The sequence below is a fragment of the Melospiza melodia genome, chromosome 5, assembly GCF_035770615.1.
Source record: "Melospiza melodia melodia isolate bMelMel2 chromosome 5, bMelMel2.pri, whole genome shotgun sequence".
Classification (NCBI taxonomy): domain Eukaryota; kingdom Metazoa; phylum Chordata; class Aves; order Passeriformes; family Passerellidae; genus Melospiza; species Melospiza melodia.
In genome coordinates this window covers 4,715,688-4,741,224 of record NC_086198.1, presented here as the reverse complement: position 1 = coordinate 4,741,224, position 25,537 = coordinate 4,715,688, and the positions used below count along the sequence as shown (strand labels likewise).

At 38.5% G+C, this 25,537-nt stretch overlaps 1 protein-coding gene across 14 annotated transcripts in view; it reads left to right on the top strand.

Moving 5' to 3' along the window:
- The window catches only part of TENM3 (teneurin transmembrane protein 3), a 1,293,822-nt gene that overhangs the window by 958,256 nt on the left and 310,029 nt on the right, over positions 1 to 25,537 (top strand). For all 14 annotated transcript variants that reach the window (XM_063156143.1, XM_063156142.1, XM_063156144.1 and 11 more), the window contains one exon: positions 19,961 to 20,263. In XM_063156143.1, the coding sequence (XP_063012213.1) occupies positions 20,032 to 20,263 (232 nt within the window). In that variant the 5' untranslated portion in view covers positions 19,961 to 20,031. The remainder of the gene's footprint in view (positions 1 to 19,960; positions 20,264 to 25,537) is intronic.

The window sequence follows — 25,537 nt, the reverse complement described above, 5'->3', positions numbered from 1 at the left end:
TAGAAGATAATTAGGCATGAAAAAAAAGTCTGTGCCTCCTTTGAGTTATGTTATTGTTCCTGTTGATGATTTTTTTTTAAGTAATCTTGCTGTGTGTAAGAAAGAAGTAGATTTTCCTAAGGTAATAATATTATCTTAGAAGATCTTCTAATATAATAATTGTAAAATATTTGTTGTTTTGCTGATCAAAACATTCTGAATGAAGGAATGAAGTTTTAATTTTTTTCAGTTACCCAGAATACTCAGGGCCAGGTGATAGGTCTGGTCTTCAACTTTATTTTCAAGAAGCTGATAGAAAACTTTGAAAGTCACCTTTTCTACTCCCAAGATGAGACATGGTAGCTACACCCATGGTGTTAATCTTCTCAGAATACGATCAAAATATGATCCAAATGGGATCATTCAGATCATTTGCCAGGAAGGGAAAGGGAAAGTTTGGAGATCACTTATGAGGAGGCATGCATTTTTGTAAACTGAGCTAGATTTATATAACAAGTAGTGAGGGATATTGAGCTAGGCAACCCTTGAACAAAAACCACGCTCTTAACAAATCCATTGTGTTCTGTGTCTGTTATGTATGCCTGAAATCTTTGTGCTCTTTACCTGAGTTAAATTCAGTAATTAGTAGTGAAACCTGGAGAGCAGATGGAGTGGGGAGAGCTGTAGGAACAGAGAGTGCTGGCAGCCCCTTTTCTGAGCTTGGCTTTGGGGCTTCTGGCTTGCAGCAAACCTTGACCTTGCTACGGAGGAAGGGAGGCAAACTCTGCTTCCTCCAGCTGCTGCTGCTGGCTGCTGCTGGGAGAAAAATCAGTGAAGATGGTATATAAATTGGTAAAGATTCCAAGACTGCAAGAGGAAGGCTTCTTTTGGCACATAAAGGTAAATTTTTATATATTTAAATAGTTCACATTTCTCAAGAGAGTGCTTCCAGTTATACATGTTGCTTCTTTTAGTGGAGGGTGTGATTTCTGATAGTTGTCTCTGTTTGAAACATGGTTTTCAAAGCGTCATGCACCAGTGGAGCTTCCCTGACAAGTACTTTTTACACCAAATAAGCTAGCTATTATATGTTCTTTATGCAGTTTGTAATAGAACTTTTAAAAATAAAAAAGTTGCCATAAGTTCTGTGGTGTCTACTAGGTTTGCTTTGTTGTCGTGAAGAAGTATGATTGGAAAACTCTTGGGAAGCACCTTATAAACCTGAGCAGTTAGATATAAAAATATTAGGGGGCTTGCAGATTTTCCTACAATCCTGTTAAAGATTTTTTTTTTAAAGGATGCATAATTGCATGTGGATTGTAAATTATTATAGGAGACAATTATGGAAACAGCTGTGGTAGTTATAGTTTCCATCCAGTATGTTACAAACAGTGGGTTTTTTATTACTCATCACAGATTCTGAGATTCTGACTAATCACTCTAAGGTGGTGTCAAAGCTTACTTAAAACTGGATACTGGAATGTAAATCATTCCACAAGAAAAACAAATTTTTCATAGTGATAGGCTGACTCACACATGTGTCTGACCTTGAAAAATGTATGTGTAATTTTGTTCCAGACATTAGACCCTTCAAAGTAGTAAGATTAAGTATATATGTAAGTGTTAGCAGGTTTAGTGGCATATGGCTGTGTACACACTCCAAAAAATGCATTTGGTTTCATTTTTTATTTTATGCTTGTTTTCATCTGAGTCTGGACCCTAGTACCCTCTTCTTCCCTCCTCCACCCTCCAATAAAAATTAATGAACAGTGTTTCTTACTGCTACCAGTAATGTTTAATGATCTTAGTAGAAAGAGGCACGCAGTTAATTTGTGAAAATTCTTCTGGTTTTTAGCACACAATTCATAGTGTGAACATATTAGGAGGAGACAATGGGAATCTCATAAATAACCAATAGAAATATATTTTTAATACTTTATGTTGATAATGCATTCACAGAGCTTACAAACTTTAGAGCAAGTAACAATGCAAATCTTTCATGTAGGTATTTTCCATCATTCATCGTGTTTTCATTTTTTCATGTTACTTCTATACTTAAAAATTAACCTTAAACTGAGATGATTTAATTGGTTTGATTTGTTACAGACAGCTGTGTATGTTTCCTAGATGTTTCTCGGAATCAGGCAATAATTTAAATACAAAAAATTTTAAAATGTATCGAAATTGATAGTATCTTACATGAGTGTTTCTGTTGTATGCTCTGGCTGTGTTTTAACAATAATTTAGAAATATTTAATTGATTTTTTTTCTTAGTATAATTTGCATTGGTACTGTCGTGAAGCATATGACACAATAAATGTATTGTACATGGCGGTCATTATAGCAGTTGGTATTTCTTGTTTACAGCTGAAGATAAATTCTTAGCTCTCCATTTTTGTTTGCCTTCCTTTTCAATATGGTATGCCTTGAAGATTACAGCTGGTAACCAATTCCAGCAAAAAAAAAATCCTTGTTCCTAAGCACTGGTTGTCTGTGTTCATCACAGCAGCCAAGAGAACAGGAGTCTGAGCTGGACAGGTAAACCTAATGGTATCAATTAATTTGAATTAATTGCCTTGAATGAACTGTCTTTTTTGCTCTTCTGCTCGGGTTTTTTTCACCCTTCACCAGCAGAAGTGTAAGAAACACGAACTTTTGGCTTCCTTTCCAACACGGAAAATCACCAGCAATTTTACAGAGCACAGTGATGTTATTGGTTGTCATTGCCTTGAGACGAAACCCTGGAATAATAAGAGAGTTATTTCAATTTCTTAGTTTAAAGTTTTGCTCTAAATAGGAGTTACTGTGCCTAATGATAAGTTGAATATAGTTTATATTGAGCTTTATATAATGGGGTGTTTTTTTGCTTTTATCATGTTTGTTATTGTTTATGAAAGCTAAATAGCTGCAGTAATTTGTTGCACTTGTGGTATGAGTTTTTAGATATATCTTCTGTATGCTGGTCATCTTACTCTGCTGTGGCCTTTGGGGAAGTGTTTTGTCCTGAAAGGGCAGGCTGGCTTCTAGGGGTGAAGTATTTGTTGAAGATGAGAATCAACAGCCTCAAGTTTTAAGCTGTGCTGGGAGTAGGAAGTGTTTAGATTGGTTGTTAGGACAAATACTTTACCAAAAGGGTTGTCAAGAACTGGAAGAAGCTGCTCAGGGAAGTGGTTGAGTCACCATCTCTGGAGGTATTTAAAAAAATGCAGATGTGGCACTTGGGGACACATTTTTATTGCGGACTTGACTTTGGACTCAATGATCTTAGAGGCTTTTTCCAACCTTAAGGATTGTATGATTCCGTGGATTGTGTGGCTAAGGAGAGCCTGCAGCTGCTTTTGTGATCAGCAGCTTATCTGATTCCCATTTGCAGGTGCAGCAGCTGCTCTGTTAGTTGGTAGGAAAGCAGCCAGTCCCCAGTATTCTCTCTGGATGTGGGATGTTCAGGCAGGATGCCTGTCTGAAGGGAAAAAAGAAATCCTTTACTTAAAATTGCTTTATCACTTAGAATAAATGGATATGTAAATTCTACCAAAAAAAAAACCAAAAACAGAGCAGGTATTTGAATTGCTCTCTTTACCAGACAAAAAAAAAAAAAATCTTGCTTTCCTAGAGTTGTGCAAAGGAGCCTACGTGTTTATTAGGATCTTTTAGTACCTGACATAATCCAAAACTTTATATGGTAGTAATGTAATTTTTTTTGAGATGCTGAGATAACCATATAAAATGATCAAGAACTGCTTTATGACTGTCTGGATTACTCAGTTTTACACAGGATGTTTGCAATGGGAGATAGCAGACATGCAGCATTTGAAAGGAGGGAAGTTTATAACCACTTTTGACTCTTTGGCATGCTGGTGATAGCCTGTATAGACTCAAGATATATAGGGAGATTTTAAATTAGAAACAGAGGCTTTGTCCTGCTGTCAGAATGACAAATATCTATTTCTGGTATTTTCTCTCAAGAAAGTATTAAAAAAAATAAACTATAAGTAAGTGCAAACACAGGTGGGTTTGTTTGTTAGTTGTTTTTTTTTTTTAATTTTGTGAAATTGATACTAAAATTTTTAGCCATGTTTAGGGGAGGTGGTTCTGAGAGAAGGACACTTGGGACAAAGATTACCATCCTCAGGATAAAGTGCTGCTCTTCTTTCTGCTGAAGCCTGAGAGAGGAGTTCATTGATCTCAATAATGAAGACATTGAAAAGTCCTTCAGCAAAACCGGGAGACCAAATTTGACATTGTGATGTATCTAAAGTTATTTCCTGAGGAAGAAGGAAATGGGGGAAAGATGTCAGGTAACTAACCATGACCTGCTAGACCTTCTTTGAACACTAAGGATTTGGGGAACAGCTTAGTTTGTTCCCTGCAGAGAGTGTTTGGGGTTTTTATGGATTTCACTTTTTATTTAAGAAGGAGAGTGTCATAATCTTTCCTATGACTTTAGGTAGTCAGCTTCCTTGACAATTGACTTGATTTCAGCCAGAGCAAGGAAAGAATGAAAGAGATGGGTAAAAATGCTTAGGGTCAAAGGATACTCTAGCTTTTCTCATGGTTAAACACAAACTTGGTCAGTGCATGTGGATGCGTTCAATACAGTGTCAGATTTATAACTCATCTTTTTTGAAAGATGAAATTTTCATTATAATATCCTTTGTGTATGTATTTAAAATGAGCTTGTTTGGCAAAATGAAAAGGTTATTTAGTGAAGGGAGGAGAAGTTTCAAGTGAACAGTAATTAATCCCTGAAATACTATGTTGCATGAGTCTGTCTTGCTCTGACAGATCTAATTTTCAAATAAAACTGTGTATCATATGTGTGTAAATTGACAGACTTCCATGTCCTTGTTAATCACAAGATTAGAGAACTGAATTTAAAGCCTTTTCAAAAAAGGCTTGGAGCAGTGTGTTTTCAAGTGTTAGTCTTTGGGAAACAGGTGATTATACTGCTCATACTTTTGTTTAAGAAACGTTTATCAAGTGCCACTGCTTCTGTGCATCAGTACCAGATTGCCTGGTTAAAATAAATATGCTGGCATCTGTCTATTTTGTAATTAAGCATTAGGCCCACTGTACACCAAATATCTGAAACAGCTATTGCAAACGTGAGTGCTGGTACTCTGTGTGTGACTGCTGAAACTTGTCAGTCCTTTGTGCTCCTGTTATTCCTGGAGTCTAAGCTAAACAGACTGACTGCTGCTAAGAAGCTGTCAGGGGATGCATGTCAAACACTGGGTGTATCATGAGATCAGACCAGGCCTGGGATACATAAGTCAGTGGTTGGAAGAGGGGAAAAACGTGACCTTTTTCTCTCAACATTGTCTTTACACTGAATGGAACAGATGAGTTTCTGAATTATTCACAGTACTGGAAGCTTATAATTGTTAGCAATGGTGGCGGCAGCAGACTGTGGAGACAGGGCTGAGTATTTTGTTAAAATGCCTTATTCTGAAGCTCGTCAAAGGATTCATTTCACAAAACAGTCTCTGGGAATTTGGGTATTTAAGATGTGTGGGAGAAACAACATTTTCTTCCAAAGAATTGAGAAAGAGAATATTTTCTTCTGAATTTTGTAAGGATCAGTGTTAAGATAAAGGTTAATATTAATTACAGGTTTTACACAGTAATGGAACAAAGAACTTCTGTGAAAAGGGTTTGCTGTTTCAGTGAGTAATCCCAATGAGTTGATTAGTGTTAGTAATAAAGCAGACCTTTTAACCCATAATGTAATTACTAGATATATAAATTACCTCTTTATCTAAACAAATAATTTAATACCCATAGTAGCAAAATGAACTTGAAACAAAGATAGTAAGATTGTCTTGGGTATAACTGATATGCAGTGCAAGGTAAGGCTTTTCTTGATCTCATGAATAGTTTTGCCTACCTAAAATACAGACTGTTTATAGTTTCCTCAAAATTGTTAGCTTCTAATGATACAGTCTTTAAAATTCTTTTGTTTCAGCAGGTCAAATTTAGTACCATATTCTCTAAAGTTGCTTCTTTTTAAATTCTGTAATCTATTGAAGCTTATTATTATTAAACTGGAAAGTAGAAACTTGGATGCAGTGTGTAATAATTATGCCATGATTATTTAGCATGTTGTCAGTGTCCTATAACACACCACTCATCAGTCAGATGCTATTGCCCAAATAAAAGCTGGTGTGGCTGCATCCATTATCACTGTTACTCTCTACTGTGAGCTTCTAAAGACAAAGGTTCTGCATATGGAAAAAATAGGGGAAAAGCAGTGCAAAGGGACTGGAAATTAATGTTCACACCTCTCAGGAAACCAAGTTTTTAAAAATCTTCCAAGGTGTTTACAGTTCTCTTTGCTTTTAAAAACTGTTTCTCGTGGATAGGAAAGTGTGCTTTGTAGTTACATTCTGAATCTTTGTAGATAATGTGCCATAGATAATGAACTGAGACTTTCCTAGTGGTCCAGTTATTATTTCAACATTGTTACACTCCACAGAATGTATAAAAACATTTAAATATCTGTAATGATACACTTAAGAGTGTTAAACAGAACTTCTGAGTGCCTGCCATTTTTGGTGTTAATTGTTCCCCTGGGTTGTGAGGGTGGAAATAAACTGGCAGGTGGGGAGGTATTTGCCTGAAGTCACCGGCATTCTGTGCCTTCCAGTGCACAGAGCACGGTGCTCACAGTGGGTCTGCCATCTCACTTGGTGTTGGTCCTCTTAGGGCTGCTTTTATATGCTTTATTGTGCCCTGCTTTATGTGCATCAGGCCCCAGCCTGGGTTTGGAGGTTTGCTTCAAAGCCTTCCCCAGCCTCAGGTGACACAAAGGGTTCTTCCTGTTGCCCAGTGACTACGACAGGGTGTCTGACGTTCCCTCTGTGTTTTAGGGGTCAGGCCAGGCAATAATTGCTCCACCACCTGGCACCTGCTAAAACCAGACAGGTGAAGACAAGCCCAGACAGCTCTTGAGTCTCTGTGCTGTCCAGTCAGTGCAAAGCCTCTGGCCTTTCACCAGCATTGACTAGAATCCTATTTATTATGCTACTTCATATATAGAAATAAAATTAGATTAAAGCTTTCTGAAATCATGAGCATCTGTCTTGTATTTTCTGTCTGAGAGAACTGTGTCGGTCAACACTACCAAATGCACTCAAAACAGACTGACTGAAGTCATAGCTGCAGGTCAGAAACTCAATAAAATCTGGCTAAGGAGGTCTTTTTTTTTTTTTTAATGCTAAAGCAAAGAAGATACAAGCAATAAGCTAATGCTGTACTGCCTGTTTTCTCCAAACTCTATCAGATCCTTCCTTGTTGCTCCCCCAGCCTCGGAACCATCCTGTGTGTCACCAAGCCCAGCACAGCAGGGGAGGGGTGGCATTGTCCCAGGGGGGCTCAGGCCCTTTAGGCTGCAGTGCATCAGGATCCAGGGTTGGATGAGTGTTTGAATGAGAGCACCTGCAAGGGGGAGAGAAGGGAAGGGATGGCTATTATAGTAGCTATTGTTCCTCATTTTGCTTACTAAAAAGAACAGCTTTTCTTGTTTATTTTTTTCTTTTATTTTAAATAAATTTTAAACTGAATTTCTTGTAAGCATCTGCCAGATCCAGTTTGTCTCTTCTTCAGTCCATAGGGAGAACATAGACTCTCTCAAAAGACTCCCAAGCCTTTTTTTTCCCTCTGGTTGCATGAAGACCCAGATTCTAGAATTTTATCACCAGGATTCTGGCAAATGTTAGCTTTGTGACTCTGAACTATGTCTCGTTTCACGAAGCGAAAGTGCTTCATGACTTATGGATAAGGCATTCAGAAATTCAATTGAATTCAGAAATTGAGACTGACAGACTGCTTTCTAAGGAAACTGCATTGTGTCCTGTCCCAAGCATGGCACGGGCTGAGCTGGTCTGTGCAAGCATTCGGGACTGATATCCTGGTGAGGTGAGGTGCTGCCTCATTAGTTCCTTATATTGTAGCTGTTACTGAGTCACCGTGGCACAATCTCTAATTTAACAATTCTGCAGGACAGTCAGTGCTCTTCAATCAGAGTCATATACCAGCCTGTAGTGGTTTTGCTGATCATGCCATGTTTTTGTGAAAGTAAATAAATACTTTAAACAGGACATGGAAGATGCAGAGTCGCAGCAGTGTTTTGACTTGCTGATAGACAGTATTTCTCAGGCAGCAGCCCCTGATAAATCTGGCACCTTTGCCAAAAGCTTCTATCCCTTAGGTATGGAGGAACATGAGGAACATAGCCCTGAGGGAATAACAGGTAAGGAAACACAAAGCAATACATAATTATCAACATTTCATTCTTTTTAGTGATGCTGGTTTTGTTCCCATAAAAAATTTTATTTTGGTTGATTAAATAGATAAAAGGAATTTGGAGGCAATTAATTTTATGTTTTTCTAGCTTCAAAGTCCAAAACCAGCATAGAATTTTTCTCATCTATGGTATTTTGCACATTTATAGGCTTTGTAACCTATATTTAAAAACTTCTACGCATGGTTTTTTTTGATGGTGAGGATCTCCTGTTATTCTTCAGGAGAGACAGAAGAGTAACTGCTGAAAAACTTAACTTACTTAGGTATAAGAACATTCCTGCCTTGTCCCTCCGATGCTCCCTGGTGCTCTTGATTTGGTCACTTTTACCATAAGTTCGTGAAGAGAATTTATCAGCACCTTGGTGGTTTGAATCTAAGGTTGCTGAAAGCACGGGGGAGTTAGATTAGATATGTACATTTCCCAAGCTGTCTTGAACTAGGTTAGCCACACAGTGGGCTTTGTTACTTTAGATTTAGGAGAAGACTACTACTACTAACACTTTCCCATAGGATGTCTTTCATTGGTGGTTTTTATTCATATATATTAAACATCTATTTTTATATGTGCATGTATGTGCACATACACATTTCACCAACTTTGTAATGTTCAATTAAGCTTTCTAAACATTAAGTAAGAGCTGCAAATGGCATAAAATCTGATAGGTATCCAGATACTTAATCATTCCACAGAGCTATAAAATATCTCTTAACTTTCCAATCTCTTTTTTACCTTCTTTGCTCTAGTCTCCATCAGTATATTTCAAACTCTCTGTACACGTCTGTCTTTCTCAGTTACAGCTGTAGTCTTTTTTTCTGGGTTTTGTTTGCACTGCTTGCTGATTGTATGTAAGAATTCTTTGATTACATATACTTCTATCCAGTTATTTGGAGGCCCCAGCTGACTAACAGGAATATTAAGATTTCCTTTATTTCTCCTGTTCTCCCATATGAAAGATAAACTCTCCCAGTACCAGCAAAAAACCTCTGTTAAATCTTTTTCTTTCTGAAGCCTGCTTCTTGGAAGCCTCAATTAACTTCAACACAAAAATGATGTTACTAATCGTACCCAGCAGCTCTGTGCAGCACTAGCAGGCAGCCTGGGCATGAATCGAAGGTGTGGAGGAGCACATTCATTGTTCCCAGCTGAATGAGCCCTCCCCAGATGATGAGTATGTCCAGAAATGATAGCTGAGCAGTCTGAACCCCTTCATTCACCCTGCTGGGTGTGCTCATCCTTTCACCTGGGTGCGTTAAGAGCCTATGATATTAATCAGAACGGCTCCAGTCTCAGAGCTTATCTACATCAGTGGTTTTAAAAGTGCACTCTTCTGTCAGCATTGCTGCATCTGCACAATAGATTTTGCTAGCTTAAGCTATGACTTCTAGTAAATTCAACTGTGCTGCCAGAATTTTTCAGTACAGACCAGATCTCTCAGTACTGCCATTTTAAGCATGTTGCACATGAGAGTGCAAATACAGAGACAAGATTTTGATGCCACTAAGTTCAGGTGCAGGTGTAAGGTGTTTCCTTCTTTTCTAATACCTGCATTTCTTCAGTCCTGGACCACCCCTCAGGATCCTTTTTTTTTTTTTTTTGTAAAAGTTTTCTAAATTCTTCTAAACAGAGTTAATGTAGTTAAAGAACTTCACCTTGGATTTCCTACTAGAGTTCTTCACTTTTGGAGTGACATGAGCCCCTCTGCTGCATTGTATCAATCAAGAAAGTTTCTAGACCCTATCTTGTCATGCATCTCATGCCCTCTGTCTGTTTCCAGAAAACTATCTCCAGTATCTAGACAATACAGCGAAAAGTTAATGCTTGGAAGTGCTTATACTGATGTTTTTGCCCTTAAATACAGAATAAGAAAATCACAAGTTGTTTCATATTAAGTGTAAGGCCATGGAAAGATGGATGATCCACTTTGTGTTTCATATTAAAAAGGAATTATAAATATTTGAAACAGGATAGAAATTAAACTACCTGCTCATCCACCCATATGGACTTGTCTGAGGCATCTTGACTGTCACCATAGGAAAGATTCTCTTCCTTCTTCTGCTTGTATCTTCTGTGTCCTGTAAATGAGTGGAAGCCTCCAGTATTCCTGGCTTTGTCTTGCACCTCTGCTTGCTAAACTTACTTGATAAGAAATACAACTACATATTGTTTAGTTCTGGTGTGACTGACCTGTGGAACTGCTCTACAAACTCCTATTGGATCTAAAAGGACTTAGTTGATAATTGGGAAATATTTTCATTATTCAGTTACAGTTAATTGTGCATGTGTTTGGAGACCAGATTTTCATTTATGTTGTTAATGATAGAAATAGCCCATTCTTCAACGGTCACCTTCAGATCTGCTGCTGAAGTGGATTGTTACGTTAATTAATAGGACTTTTAATCAATGCTTGTACCAAGATATTCTGAGTATTATCTGAAGTGGTAATTTCAACAATTTAAAGAAGCATAATATGGAAGTGCTCAATACTCCCTGCAGAAGCCTGTGCTTGTTTTGCAAAACTGGAATCATTTGGCAGTGAAGCATATTTTAAAGTTGGGACTTGGTTCTCTGACATGTGAGTGCAGGTGCTGTCCCTGGGCTCTCCAGCAGCAGGTCAGCTTCATGTCCATGGCTGAAATTTGGCAGCATTGGAAGGACAGCCAGGTGTCCTACTGTAGGTAACACACCAGGGAAGGAGGAAGGCAGCCTTTGTCCTGCTTCCCCAGCTTCCTGAAGAAGGCTTTGACTTATTAAGGGTTAATTGTTCTTTAAGTAGTTACAAGGGAGGGTCTTGGTTGGTAGCCAGGTAGGGTCATGCCAGAGGAGGCTGTGTGGGCACTTCCAGAGAGCAATGTGCTCCTTTGAACACAATTGCTAATTACTGTGGGAAATTTTGTGTCTTACATAGTTAGCCAAAGAATTTATTTTAAAACTGCGTTATCCTTTTGTTTGCCCTGGTCAGAGTCTTAGTTCTGTTGAAACTGGAGACAAAACCTGGGAGGTAAGAGTGGAATGGGGTAATTACAGGACAAAAAGTTTTTGTGTGACCTTTAAGGTAAGGCTAAAAATCTGATGCAATGAAAGGGATGCTTTGAAGGAGTTAGAACAGGGATTACAGAAAGGAAGTGATCCAGCAGGGCAAACCACCTCCAGCCTTTACTGTCTGCTGATGTTGGATTGTGCTGAAGAAGAGACAATTAGAGGTTGTGACAAGAGGACACAGCTTGTGCAGAGGGGGAAGCAGGAACCTGGGGAGTATAGAGGAACACATGACAGCTGATACCATCTGAATAGATAGGATAGTTAAATACAGTAGTAGGGATTGCTAATGTGAACATAATCAAGTGAAGCAGTACTTTACTACATCTTATGGTGGCATTTGTAAATAATATTTTACATTGCTTTATTAGGAGTGAATGTTGTGACAGTATGAATATAGAGTACTCATTTCTATGGGGATTTTTCATTATGTTTTGGAATTTTCTTGTTTGTATCTCTGTGGTTTTGATTTGTTGCTGTTTGAGAAGGTCAACCAGCAGGGCAAGGGGATAACTTTGAATAAAACAGAGTTCTTGAGCATTAAAACAGTTGTTAGTATGCCTTAAAAATCTTACTAGTCATTCTTTATAGAGATGAGTCACCAAATAATTCTCCAGGTTACCAGGCTGCAACAGTATCCTCATTATGATGACACTGGAACTGAAAAATCTGGTTACCTGTCAGATCATAAGGGAAAGGAAAATCTTGTGAATGACTCCTGTTTATGTAGAGTTTCAGTTTCACTATGAGAAGCTGTATTTGGAAACCAAGACTGATGCTGCCTGTGTATCCTATGTCATGCAACCAAAGCAATAGCTTCAGCACCTACACTTGGCTATTTTCTTTCTTCCCTCTCCCATGTGTCTGCAATGACATCCTTGTTACAGTTTTCTCAGGTTCTCCTTTCATTTCCAGACACCTTCACAGTAATATTTTCAGCTCAGCCTTGTGACTGTGTGCCCAGCTCTTGCATGTCACCTGTAATATACTTCATTTCCCTTATAGTGACTTGAGAGATGTATTGTTTTTGAAACCTCACTACTGTCAAATTGTTTGAAATTAACTCTGAGTTGTTGAAGGGGGACTTGAATGATCGACAGCCTCTTCAGATGGTGAAGCTGACATACTGATAGCTTTGTTCTCCAAACAGAAATACAGAAATGACTGTGCTGTGCTCCCTGCTTGGGGACACAGGGACTGCAGCACCTTTGCTGATGTTCATGGTTTGTTATATGTTGTTCTTGTGTCAGATTCTCTGTCCCTCTTCTTTTAGTTTTACAAACTCTCTAGGTTTCTGTATATTCGTTCCACAACAAAAGAGGACTCTGTGGAAGAGCTCTGAGCAGGTGCAAAAGTAGATTTGGGAGACATGATTCAAGAAGGAATTATGCTTGCATATATTAGGAAACCATTCAGATAGCTTGAGTAAAAACACAGTGATGGAAGAAGAGTGTAAAAGATGAGAAGGGATGGAGATGATGACATAAAGGATGAATTTCAAGTTTAAAGGAGTAGAGGGAAGTACTTGGGCCTTTTTAGTTGCTGCTGAGTACTGAATTGCCCAGTGCTGACCCTACGAGTTTAATACTTTGTGCTGAAGTAAACGAGTCACAAAGTTCTTCCCTTCTGAAGTTTTCTTTGTTCTCTTTCTCCACTTGTTTTTTCTCTTAAACTCTTTTCTCTTGCTAGGTTTGCTGTGTCACTTGTCTTCCCCAGTGGTGCCCTAATGAGGACTACTGGGTGCTTCTCTCTCCTCTTTGTGTCTTGAGCTTGTTTTGTTATTCACTTTTTTCTTTATACTGCGGCATTTCTGCTCACTTAACTTCCTTTCCCTCTGTCTTTTCATCACATGTGCTCACCCTCCTTTTTACTAAAGGAGCACACTGTATTATTAGAGTCTTTTGGTCTTCATTTTCCCTTTCTCACATAGCTCTTTCAGCCCTTGAGATGAAACACTTTTTATACAAATTCCCCAAATTAGAGGTAGATGCTTCTCCTCAAGATCAGGGTTCATGACAGTTCCTCCAAAGGAGGAGCAGGAGCTGTCAGTGTCACCCTGGCCTGAGTTCCTCTGAAGAGTCTGTTCCAGTTGGTGCAGTGTCTCAGCCCTCTCTCCTTGCAAGCTCTGGCTTTTCTGCTTGGTGATTTAATAACCAGCACAGCCCCAGGCTGCATCTGTGTGGCCAGCTTGGGGTGATTTTCAGTTTTGTCTTAAGGTTTGTAACCTGGCTGTGGAGGGGCTCCTGGCATGCAGAAATAGCTGTAGCTCCATCTCAAATGCTGCTGTGTGTCCTCATACCCTCCCAGGAAAATGCAATCCTGAGATGTGCCCCCTTGACTCCCAGAATTACATTATGTCTTTCTGCCCATATGAGGGAAAGTGTGAGGTATTCTTTCCCTCTTTCCCTCAACTCTCAAGGATTTAAATTTTAAGTAATGGCATCAATATTGTTATATAATCATCAATGTCTGTGACTAACCAGGATGCTGCAGAACTCTTTTTATCTTGTTGATTTTCCTGACTCTTATTGCAAGAAACTTCTGTAATGAGTATAGAGTACCTTTATTTGTTATTTATTCTGTCTCTAATGTAGTTAAGATTTTTAGATAGACTGTGTAAAGTAACTTATATTAACATTACATCCTGTTGTGGTAGTAGATATGAGTGTTCTGTTCCTCTGATGCAGAAAAATACAAAATAATTTTTGCTTGTCTTACTTACTACTCTTTTTTTGCATGCGTGTTTTTGTTAGGGTTTTTTTGTTGGGAATTTTTGTTTGTTTTTAATTTGATTCTAAAATGTAGGGTTAGATAGTGACTTCAGGAGGCTTCTTTTAAATTGTAGTTTGTGAACTGTCTGACAGGCCATCTGTTTTTCACTCCCCCTTAGGAAGGCTGACTTGGGATACATTCTCTCTAGTTTCTATGCTGGAAGACAGACTTTTTATATTAAGTGAGTTTCTAGGTATGATGACCTGAAATGTCCATGTATTAAGAGTCATCAGTTTGAATAATGGCACACCATGGCTACAGATCATCTTAAGCACCTCTTCAAAGTGTCATTTTTCCAGCTCAGTTGATTTCTGACATATCTCACTTTATCAGCCATTGAAGTGGAAATTTCATCACTCTTTTATGCTTTTTGAGTTTTTCTTAGTATTTGTTTGTAATAGGTTTTATGGGTGATTAGTTGTGCGAATTGTGAAGGTTTTTTTTTTTGTAGACAGAAGATTTTCTTAATTTTTGCATATTGTACCTAAGCTTTTTAATCTACCTGTTAACATGTATCAGTTGAATTTTGCTTTGTTCTTCTGCTGTTAAAAGGCTGTGAAATACTATACCCACTGCAATTTGTAACTAATGCAGTATTTACAGTCATTTCACCTGGTCAACAATTACAGGTACAAAGGAAATTATTATTTAATGAAAGTAATGGCACTTGCAGACACCTATCTGTTGAACAGCACTACTTAGATGCTATTTTCAGCAACTGTTGTCAATGCTGAGAATAGGCACTGTCTTAGCTTGCAGCCTGTAAAATCCTCTGCTCTTATTCCAGACAGAAGCTCAAGCCTGCTGCTTCTCCCAGAAATCTTAGGGTTCCTGTACTGCTTGTGTTTATGTAGAACCATGAAAGCAGATTTGGTCCCCATCTCAGCAAGTGTTCAGGCTGTGCTTTCACCTAGGAGTCACTGTGGAAGGATCAATGACTCTTCATTTGTAATAATGGTAATTAATAACAAAAATAACAATAATTCACTAATAATGTAGGTCTCTGCAGCTAGGAATACTATGATTCTTTGGAATGTCTAAGTTTTTAGATTGAGATGTTGGGAGGGAAGTTTGTGATATGTAATATGTAAGTTCCTTCCCTATCTCAGTTTTGCTGGCCTCGGGGAGGGAAGAAGGGAAATCATGCTGCTTTCCTTGCTGCTGCTTCTCTTTGAGACTGAGGAGGAGAGTTTGTGCTTCCTTGTGTTTCAAACTCTCTTACTGTTCTCCTGTAACAGAGAAATGTACAAGTTTTATCTTTCCTTTCTTTGAATATTTTCTGTTCCAGCTCTGTATATATTATTGACTCTTATTATTCTTAGAATTAATTTCAGTTTTGCTTTGTATGTTTAGAAATGTCTAAAATGGATGTAGATGTTGAAAGGGACTATAGTAGATCCATAAATGAACCTAAGCAGTGACGTAATCTTTTCTGTACAATTATCTTGTCAGATCAGTAACAAACATATTTTATTTCTTACCTGTTTACACTTCCATGCTTCTGTAGATTCTTAGATATCAAAGGCCATAAAATACTGAGGCATATTTAGAATTCTTAGGTACATTGATGTTCATTGAATCATGTTTAATGCTGGGAGAAGTTTCTCCAAGTGAGAGATGAGGAGGGAGCACTGTGTAACTTGGGCGCTATTGCCATTCTGCTGCCAAACTGCAACAACCCTTTGAGGAACTCGGAGTTCAAGGTGTTGAATGAAATGCAGTCATTTTCTGAAACATTTTAAATGCCTGCAGGCATGCTGAAGTTGTACCTGCGTGTTTTGGATAACTCTGTAGCATGATCTTAATGCCTTTTTTGCATCTTACCAATTTAAATATTGCTTTTCTGTGTTGCAGTGTAGAACTTAAGTACCAAGTGGTTTTTATTGAAAAAAGCTAAGTAACTGTGATTTGGTTTTTGTTGGGTTTTTTTTTGTTTTGTTTTGTTTTTGTTTTTCACTACATCAATTTTATTTCATGTTGCTGTAGATGACTAAGAGAAACTGATGAAAGGCTGTCCTGGTAAATTTTAAATGCAGTGTAAACTACACCAGTAGTCAGCTTTGTCTGTGTGAGACATCAGTCATTGAAGCTGCAGTCATTGAAGCTTAGACACTCATGTGTGAACATGCCTTGTGCTCAGTTTTAGTGTTTGCACTTGGTGTCTCTACAGCACTTAGAGTAAAAGAAGGGATTTTGGTTGTTTATTTGTTTTAATTATTAATTGCTCATAACTTATCGGACTTGGTAATTAAATATTGTGCTAAAAGTGTTAATGAGGGCAGAGGTCTACAAAGTAGCCTGACTCATAAGGGAATGAGCTCTGATCCCAATGACCTGATAACAACAAGAACTGCTTCTCTGCTTCTTCTCTCCTTCTAAAATAAGTTGAAATAAATATGTAGGTATTATTTCTAAAATGGGCATCTTCTCTTCATGATTTCGAGCTGTTTTTAAAATTTGGAGTGAGACTGAGAAAGTAGATTGTGAGCGTGCAGTCAGCTGAGCCGAAAGAGAAGTGGGCTGAGCGTGACTGTATGAGAGCTGACATGTGAGCCTGGTGATCAGTGAACACCCTCCTGTGGAATTCAGCCAGGAGCCCCCAGCACTGCAGAGATCACTGCAGAGGTCATGGGAGATCCCAATGCTCAGTGACACAGATGAGCATCCTGTTTTTATACTTTCAAAAGTATTGCACAGAAACTTGAAGTAGTGGCATGCACCAGTGATTTTTTTTTTTTATTTTCTGCAGTCCGTGCAGGCTGTTTCGGGTTAGCATTGCAATATAACACATGCAACAGTGTATAGCAGAGCTGAACTGACATCCTTTTGAGTGTGTTAGTAGTTCAGTAGCTCTGTAAATATTGCTCTGTGTAAATGACTTCATGTAGATGGGGTGAAGCAACCTGATAGACCATAACTATTGACATACGGGTAAAAATTCTTTGCAGATGAAAGCAAGTGTTTCATAATCCATCTCAAAATAAATGTATTCCCCTTGGTTTAAGATTTTAATCTGGTTTTGTAAATTAGTTGCTGTGCATTTGTCTATCCCTGCCAAGACCCCGAGATGCAGCTTTAATGTTGTAGGAAACAGAAAAGAAGAAAAAAAAGGAAATATGATCAAATCCGTGCTGCAGTGGCTCATTTGAATCTGTGAAGATGTGAATGGGAAATCTTGTTAGTATTTTAGTAGTGATCTTTCAGAGAAAGGGGCTGAGTAGATGCAGTAAATGAGAGTTTGGTTTTTTATTAAAATAATTTTCTCAATAATTGAAAATATTTCTCTCATTTCTTCTCATTGAGAAGTATTTTGCAGGGAAGAGGAAGGGGTGATTCATAATGTATCAATGATTCAAGTAAAGATGTAGTAAAACTGTCTGCAGGTCTCCTTTTGTTTGGCTTGTCACTGCTGACTTACCCTACTTAAACATTAATTCTGATATTTGTTGCTGTGTTCTGCAAATATGTTTGTGCTCTCCCTTTCTGCTTGTTGTCTGATCACAGTAAAGAACATTTATTTGTAGACAGTTCGTTAAGATAGCTTTTATTCTGTCTTCTATTAGATATGTGTATTAATTCACTGATGAAATAAATTCAGACACAAGCCTGAGGATGTTGTTTTCTAAGACTTGCTGAGAGATACTATTAATTTTTAAAGTTAAAGGCTACTGAAAGTAAACAGGTGATTTGTATAATGCTAGATTCAAAAAGACCATGTTCTTAAAACCTGAAAGGTTTGTTTTATTGTTTGTTTCGTTGCTTGTTTTGTTTGTGGTTTCTGTTTTTTTTTTTTCAAAAATGCTCACAAATAATCCAGTAGTCCTCATTATTCTGGCAGGATAATCACTGCTGAAGTGTCTCCATAAAGTGGTGCTGTTAAACAGATTGTATTTTTTTAACCTTTTCATTCTTTGCCTGGAAAAGCAATAGATAACCCAGAGAACTGCTTTTTGAAATTTTATTGAATTCATTGACTTCTCTGGGAAGCAGATCAGTACTTCTTCATGCTACACCATAGATTAAATCTTGAAGAATTTTAACTTGCTATAGTAATAATGTATTGTGGAAATAAGAGTTTGGGTTGTTGGTTTGGCTTTTGTTGTGCTTTTTTGTTATTGTTTTGGGGTTTTTTGTTTTTTTTTTTAACATTATAAAGGATTTTGGACACTTGAATAAAAATAAAAATTATTTCTTCTTTGATGTGAACAGTCATGATGATGAATAGTGTGTCAGTTTTCCCATGGTACAGTTTAGAGACACTAGGAATTAGTGGCCCTTTAAAGTCTTGACATGCTTAGATGAAAGGGGAGATAGGCTTTGCACTGCAAAGGAATTCCCGTGTGTATTTGTTAATAATGATTTTTAAACATCACAGCTCAATTTCATATTAATAAAACACAGAGTTTATAATATTTCTAGTAAACTGATTTTCCTGGAAAGTACTTTCATTTATTAGTAAATCAGATGTTTTAAAATCTGAGTGTTTCATATAAGCTAGAAAGATGTGCTGTGTAGGCATGCAAACAACTAAACAGTCATCAATTTAGTAAACTGTTGTGTTGTAAAACTTTTTTTTTTAATCATGTGAAAATATCAGTTAGCCACTTAAAATTTGAAAATAGAAAAGTAGATTGTTTCCTTAAATGGAAGTCTTTGGAACTTTATTCTTTTGTCTAAACTGAGCTTCAGATAAGCAAGGAAATGCAAAAACCGTTTTGGAAAATTGCAAAACAAAATTATAAAGGACTGGCTCTTGTTCACAAACTTGAATTATGGCTCTGTAGTAAATTTGATACTCTCTGAAAATATTTTAAGGAGTGACAACTAATTAGTTTGATATTAAGTATTTAAATAAATGAAGAGTTGTAAAGCAACCTTATTTTTGCTGAAAAGAGTGCAAATGGAGTTTGCTGCTGATTTGTGATATGTATTGCTGTGTGATATGCATAGGCTTTCTCAGCTGCTTAAAGACAAAAATTATATTCTTAACTTTATTTTAGCACTTCTCTTGATAAAACAAAAGCAGAATATCCAGTCTTTCTTTCTGTCAGAAATGTAGATATTTTGGTTGAGGTTGCAGGACCCAAGAAATTAAACTGAGATATCTTGTTTTGAAAACACATGAATTAAATATTAAAGCAAAATAAATAGTAATATAAATATGATTCTTACTGTAATATTATTTAAAAACTTGAGGGGGAAAAAAAACTATTTCTGACTGTCATTTGCAAATCAAATATTTTCTTGCCTTCTAGCACAGCTTGCATAGAATATACTGGCTTGGATAAAGCCTCCTGTATATAACCTGTGTTATTTGTGTAGCTTGCTGTGGAATTATGTGTACATGTTCTCTGAGAATAATTTTCTGGGAATAGCAATTGCAGTAGAAATTACAGAAGTCTAAAAGTCTGCAAAAAAGTATAAAACCCCAAACATTAATACCACAAGTTTCCAACAAGCAGAAGAAAACCAGATTTGCCATTTAAGCATGCAGGCTTCTCAGACAAAGAAAAAAAAAGCTTACCTGCAGATAGACCTTAGACAACTAACACACTCCTAAAGCTGAAAAACTACTGTTTTTCCAGTCGGTTCTCTGCTCCAATCACTCTCTGCTTTTGATCTTTTAATCTCTTGTATAAAAATGAGTAATAATGTGTTGATGTTTTTCACAGGAATTTTTTTGCTAATGTTTTAGATCAGGGTAGCTCGTGCATGGAGCTCTGGCAAGTCTTACAGAAGTGCTTCTGACCCACTGCTGAGCAGATCTTTTTTTCTTTCCTTCTTTCTGTTCCAGACACTTAGGGATCAATTACAGCCGTTAGAGATCATTGTAACACATCAGTGGTTGTCTTTCTAATTTTATTATAGGTGAATGTAAGCTGAATGTAGAGAAGACTTGCCAATAAGCTGGACTGATGTGCGCAGAGAAGGAATGAAGTATGGATGTGAAGGAACGTAGGCCTTATTGCTCCCTGACAAAGAGCAGACGGGACAAGGAGCGGCGCTATACGAACTCTTCTGCAGAAAATGAGGAGTGCAGAGTGCCTACTCAGAAGTCTTACAGCTCCAGTGAAACCTTGAAAGCTTTTGATCATGATTCCTCTAGGTTGCTGTATGGAAACCGAGTAAAAGATTTGGTCCACAGAGAAGCAGATGAGTATACCAGACAAGGTAGGCGAGATGTTTGAATTCAGAGTGTATCATTCATTAGTTCCAAGGCATTCTTGCTGCAGGAAGAGAATGTTATTTCACCAGTTCCATCAGTTTTGGTAATACTCCACACACGTAGTACACTTCCCTTGTAGCTCCCTAAATGTTTTACAAAGATGGGGAAGCATTGTGCACCATCTTTGGAATAAATAATAGGTGATGCACAGGAAGGAAATGGCCTATGTTGGGCAGTGGGTCAATGACTATATTGCAGAGTCAAGTGTGAAGCATTCAGGCCTTACAATTTAAAAATAGACCCCCAGTTATTTGACTCATTAATAAGTTGCCCAAAAATCTAAAAATGTAAATAGTTTAAAAATTTAAAAAAAAAATACAAGTGTTCCAAGAAGACTATTCCAAGATATGGGGAAACGTAGTATGTCTGGATGAGCATAAAAATCATTCATTAGCTCAGTGCTTTTACTTTTAGCTTACAAGGGCAGTAAAAGAACACTGCTCAGTGAGTAGTAAAGGTAAATTAGTTCACAATTTGTGCATTTGGGTGTGTTGGATGATTTTTTTAGTGGTTATCTCTGATATATAACCAGGTAATAGGTTGCCAAAGCTCACTGTTGAGCTTTTCAGTTCAGGACTGGAGTGACATGAGAAGTCTAAATATCCATCAGGATGCTCAAAACTTGACTGAATATGGTTCTCTTGCACCTTACTGTAGCTGACTGTGCGTGAGCACAGGGTTTGAACAAGGTGATTCCAAGAGGCCCCTTTAGATCCCAGGGATTGTGTGTGATTAATCTCGGCTCCAATTAGGGTTCAGCACTTATGCTGAACTTTTGGATTCAAAACTGTAGTGTCTGGAATTGATGCTTCTACAGTTACACAACTAAGCTACTTAATGTAAAGAGGAAAAAAAATGTTATGAAATGTGTAGAGTACTTTGGCCCAGCTATCTAAAAGAATAAAGCTAGGCCAAGAGCTGTGTGAATCTATGACTCAGTTTTCTGTTTAAGGCTATCTCGTATTTTATGTGGAAACAAAAGTAGATTTAGAAATCTCACTCCTGATGAGACAGTCCTTAGTTTTAATTTTAGAATATCTAAATCATTTTTTCCATTGATGTATTTTCTCTGTTCAATTTAGAATAACTTTACATTAAAATTAGAACTGGGCAGATGGTGTTGACTTCTTTGCCTACTAATGTTTGCAAGGGAAATAAAAATATTTCTCTTATGCACATGTAACTGAGGCTTGCTGCTACTCTACTTTCTGCTGTTTATTTTTTTCTTCTGTGATGTGTTGAAAATTCAGGTTAACACTGTTTTCTAGTTTTTAAGTCATTAGTCACCTTGACATCATTACCTTAAGGAGGTAAAATCAAGAAGAAGTTTTTTAAGATCTGTACTGTAGACACTGTCTTGTGCTAGGTATGAAATTATGTCAGAACAGGCACCATTTAGTTAATGAATTAATAAACTATTGCCTGACTAGAATATTATTCCTTTTTAAATAGCAATAACAAACTGGAAGAAGCTATGTGCTCTGGCATGTCGCATATGATGGTACACTGGGGCTTCGTTTTTATTCCCTTTCACTTTCTTCAGAAAAGCACACAGTATTTAGCTAATGATTCTTACCCAATATGCAATAAATTCCACGTCTGTAGGCCTAAAATGGCAGTCTAGGATGGATAATACCCTCTTCACCTTCCAGTGGTCTCAGCACTGTCTTCTGTGCCCATTTAATTTCCCTCATTGTCCTTTCAATTATTTTTGTATGGCTTAGTGTCTTCCTGCACTGCAGAGCAGTTTGGCCCCTTTGGGGACTTCCTGCAGGTTTGATAGGGTCAGGTAATAAAGGGCTTGTTTCAGGTAGTGTGTTCCTCATCTTTGACTGAGAATTTACAGCTTCTGGCGTTGGGAGTATTTTGTGCAAAAGGTCTTCAAGGTCATTTTGAAGGTTTATAAATAATATATAAAAGATACTTTCCTGTTATTTTTTCCTCTCTGCCTAGAAATAGTATGAGATTTGTGGTTTTGTTGACAGTGTAATTGACAGCCTCCTAATTCAACAGGAAATTATTCTGTAAATAAAAATGGCAACCTTTAATAAATATCTTTAATTAGGAATGAATTTTAAAAATTAATCATGACCGGTGTTTCACTTTTTGCCCTTATTGTGTAAAACAATAATATGAAATTTTCAGTGTCAGCTGGAAAGTTACTGGAGCAGTTATGCAAGATTCTCAAGTCTCTCAAATGTGGAGGAATTAAAATCATAAAATAATTGGAGTTCGAAGATACCTAACAGGATTTACTGAGTTCAACTCCTGGCCTTGTGGAGCACACCCCAGGAGTCACACTGTGTGCTTGAGAGTCTTGTCCAAACACTCTGGAGCTCTGTCAGCTTTGGTGCTGTGACCACTTCCCTGGGAAGCCTGTTCCAGAGCCCAAACACCGTGTGGGTGAAGAACCTTTCCGTAATACCCAGCTTAAACCACTCCTGGCACAGCTTCAGGCCATTCCCTTGTGTCCTGTCACTGGTCACCACAGAGAAGACACCAGTGCCTGCCCCTCTTCCCTCACAAGGAAACTGTGGCGTGCACTGAAGTCTCCCCTCAGCTTCCCCTTCTCCAGCTGAACACACCAAGTGCCCTCAGCTGCTCCTCACACGGCTTCCCCTCAAGGCCCTCCAACATCCTCACTGCCCTCCTCTGGATGCTGTCCAACATTTCACATCTTTCTGACATTGTGGCACCCAAACTGCTCCCAGCCCTGGAGGTGAGGCTGCCCCAGTGCAGAGCAGAGCAGGACAATCCCTCCCTTGCCTGGCTGGCCATGCTGGGCCTGCTGAAGGACAGGGCTGGCTCTCCTGGCCATGCTGGGCTTGGTGAAGGACAGGGCTGGCTCTCCTGGCCATGCTGGGCCTGGTGAAGGACAGGGCTGGCCCTCCTGGCCATGCTGGGCCTGGTGAAGGACAGGGCTGGCTCTCCTGGCCATGCTGGGCACTGCTGATGGACAGGGCTGGCCCTCCTGGCCATGCTGGGCCTGGTGAAGGACAGGGCTGGCTCTCCTGGCCATGCTGGGCCTGGTGAAGGACAGGGCTGGCTCCCCTGGCCATGCTGGGCCTGGTGAAGGACAGGGCTGGCTCTCCTGGCCATGCTGGGCTTGGTGAAGGACAGGGCTGGCTCTCCTGGCCATGCTGGGCCTGCTGAAGGACAGGGCTGGCCCTCCTGGCCATGCTGGGCACTGCTGAAGGACAGGGCTGGCTCTCCTGGCCATGCTGGGCTTGGTGAAGGACAGGGCTGGCTCTCCTGGCCATGCTGGGCCTGCTGAAGGACAGGACTGGCTCTCCTGGCCATGCTGGGCTTGGTGAAGGACAGGGCTGGCTCTCTTGGCCATGCTGGGCCTGCTGAAGGACAGGGCTGGCCCTCCTGGCCATGCTGGGGCTGGTGAAGGACAGGGCTGACTCTCCTGGCCATGCTGGGCCTGGTGAAGGACAGGGCTGACTCTCCTGGCCATGCTGGGCTTGGTGAAGGACAGGGCTGGCTCTCCTGGCCATGCTGGGCTTGGTGAAGGACAGGGCTGGCTCTCCTGGCCATGCTGGGCCTGCTGAAGGACAGGGCTGACTCTCCTGGCCATGCTGGGCCTGGTGAAGGACAGGGCTGACTCTCCTGGCCATGCTGGGCACTGCTGACTTGCATTTAGAATGTCAGTATGTTTTTTTATGCCTGATATTTTAGGGTAAATCCCTGGAAAGCTTTCTGCTAGGCAATCAGAACTTTGCTGTCTCTTCTTCCTCAGTTGTTTCAGTACATGTTTTTTGTTCTTCCTCTTTCCCAAAATCCAGTGGTAGGAATTCAGAAAGGGATACTGCTATTGGAGATAGGTGTGCTTTATTTATGGTATCTTTATTCCATGAGATCTTTTCTTGTGGAGAGGAGATTCTCCAATTGTCTCTTCCAGTCTAATGATATTTTTCCTTATGAATTGAATTTCTGTTGCTTTAGATTAATTACATAAATAGAAATATAAGCCCAAAAATATATATGATTGTCATTATGATTCTCAAATGATTGTCATTATGATTCTCAACATTTAAAACATATTGTAAAGTATTTAAACATGAAATTATTATATAACTGGGGACTATCTTGTTACTTTTGAAAAGCAACTGACAGAACTAGAAGAGCAAGTAAGCTGTTTTAGGCAATTGGAACTACATCTGGGCATTATGCTTTCAGCTAACATCCATGAGAGATAAGACCTAGTGCAGTCTCTTCTTTTTCTTCAGCCCCTTCACCTGTTGCAAAACTGGTTTTGTTTAAAAAATTTATATGAGGATTATTTAGCCTACTATTTTGAGAACTTTTAAATTAGTTATTTATTTTCTCTTTGTTTATAAACCTCAGAGGAGAGCCATGTAAGTGAAGGCTGTGAGCCTTTTTTACTTAGTTTCAAAAAAGACACTCAATTTTGTATTATTTTGAGAAGATACCTAATCTCATGCTTGACAATGGCTGAAACTCCATGAAAGACTTTACTTTAAAGGTGTGATATGTGTTAGAGAAGGAGATGACACCTGTTTTCATATACTTCAAAGTATCCAGCTATACAGAGCAGCCTGATTTAAATGTGCTTTTCTACTTGATTTAAATGTACTTCTCTAATTGAATTCAGCAACCTAAATGCTTGTAGTTAGACTGCAGCCATTGGTGAGGGGTTGAAACCAAATGATTTTTAAGGTCCCTTCCAAGCCCAACCATTCTATGACTGATTCTACGTTTGTGTATTGCATTATGCCCAAGTCTCTTGCTCAATTAAAGCTGACAGTATGAAGTTGAATTTTTTTGTTGTACAGAAAAAAGTTCCTGTGTTTAGAAATTGTATACCACTTCCTATAAGTGATATAAAGTGATAGTACATAGGAGACTGCTATGGAAAAATATTTGAAAGTGTGGCATGACTACAGTGTGGGTGGGAAGGATGGTGGAAATACAGAAAGCAAGCAGTACTTTTAAAATTGCATTTGGAAAAAAAATGAAGTAATACTTTAATAATATTAATATAATTGAAAAAAGATTATGAATCAAACCTGGACTCACAATAACTGAAAAACTTTGTATTAATTTAGTAAGAAAATGCAGGCATGCAAAACCTGTGTTTTATTTACCATTGGATACATGTTAAAGGGAAGCGGAGGCTATGAAATACTTGTCAGGTAGTCATTGTTCCATTTCAAAGACTTTTGTAATTGCAGAACAGTGTAGTGGTCCTACAG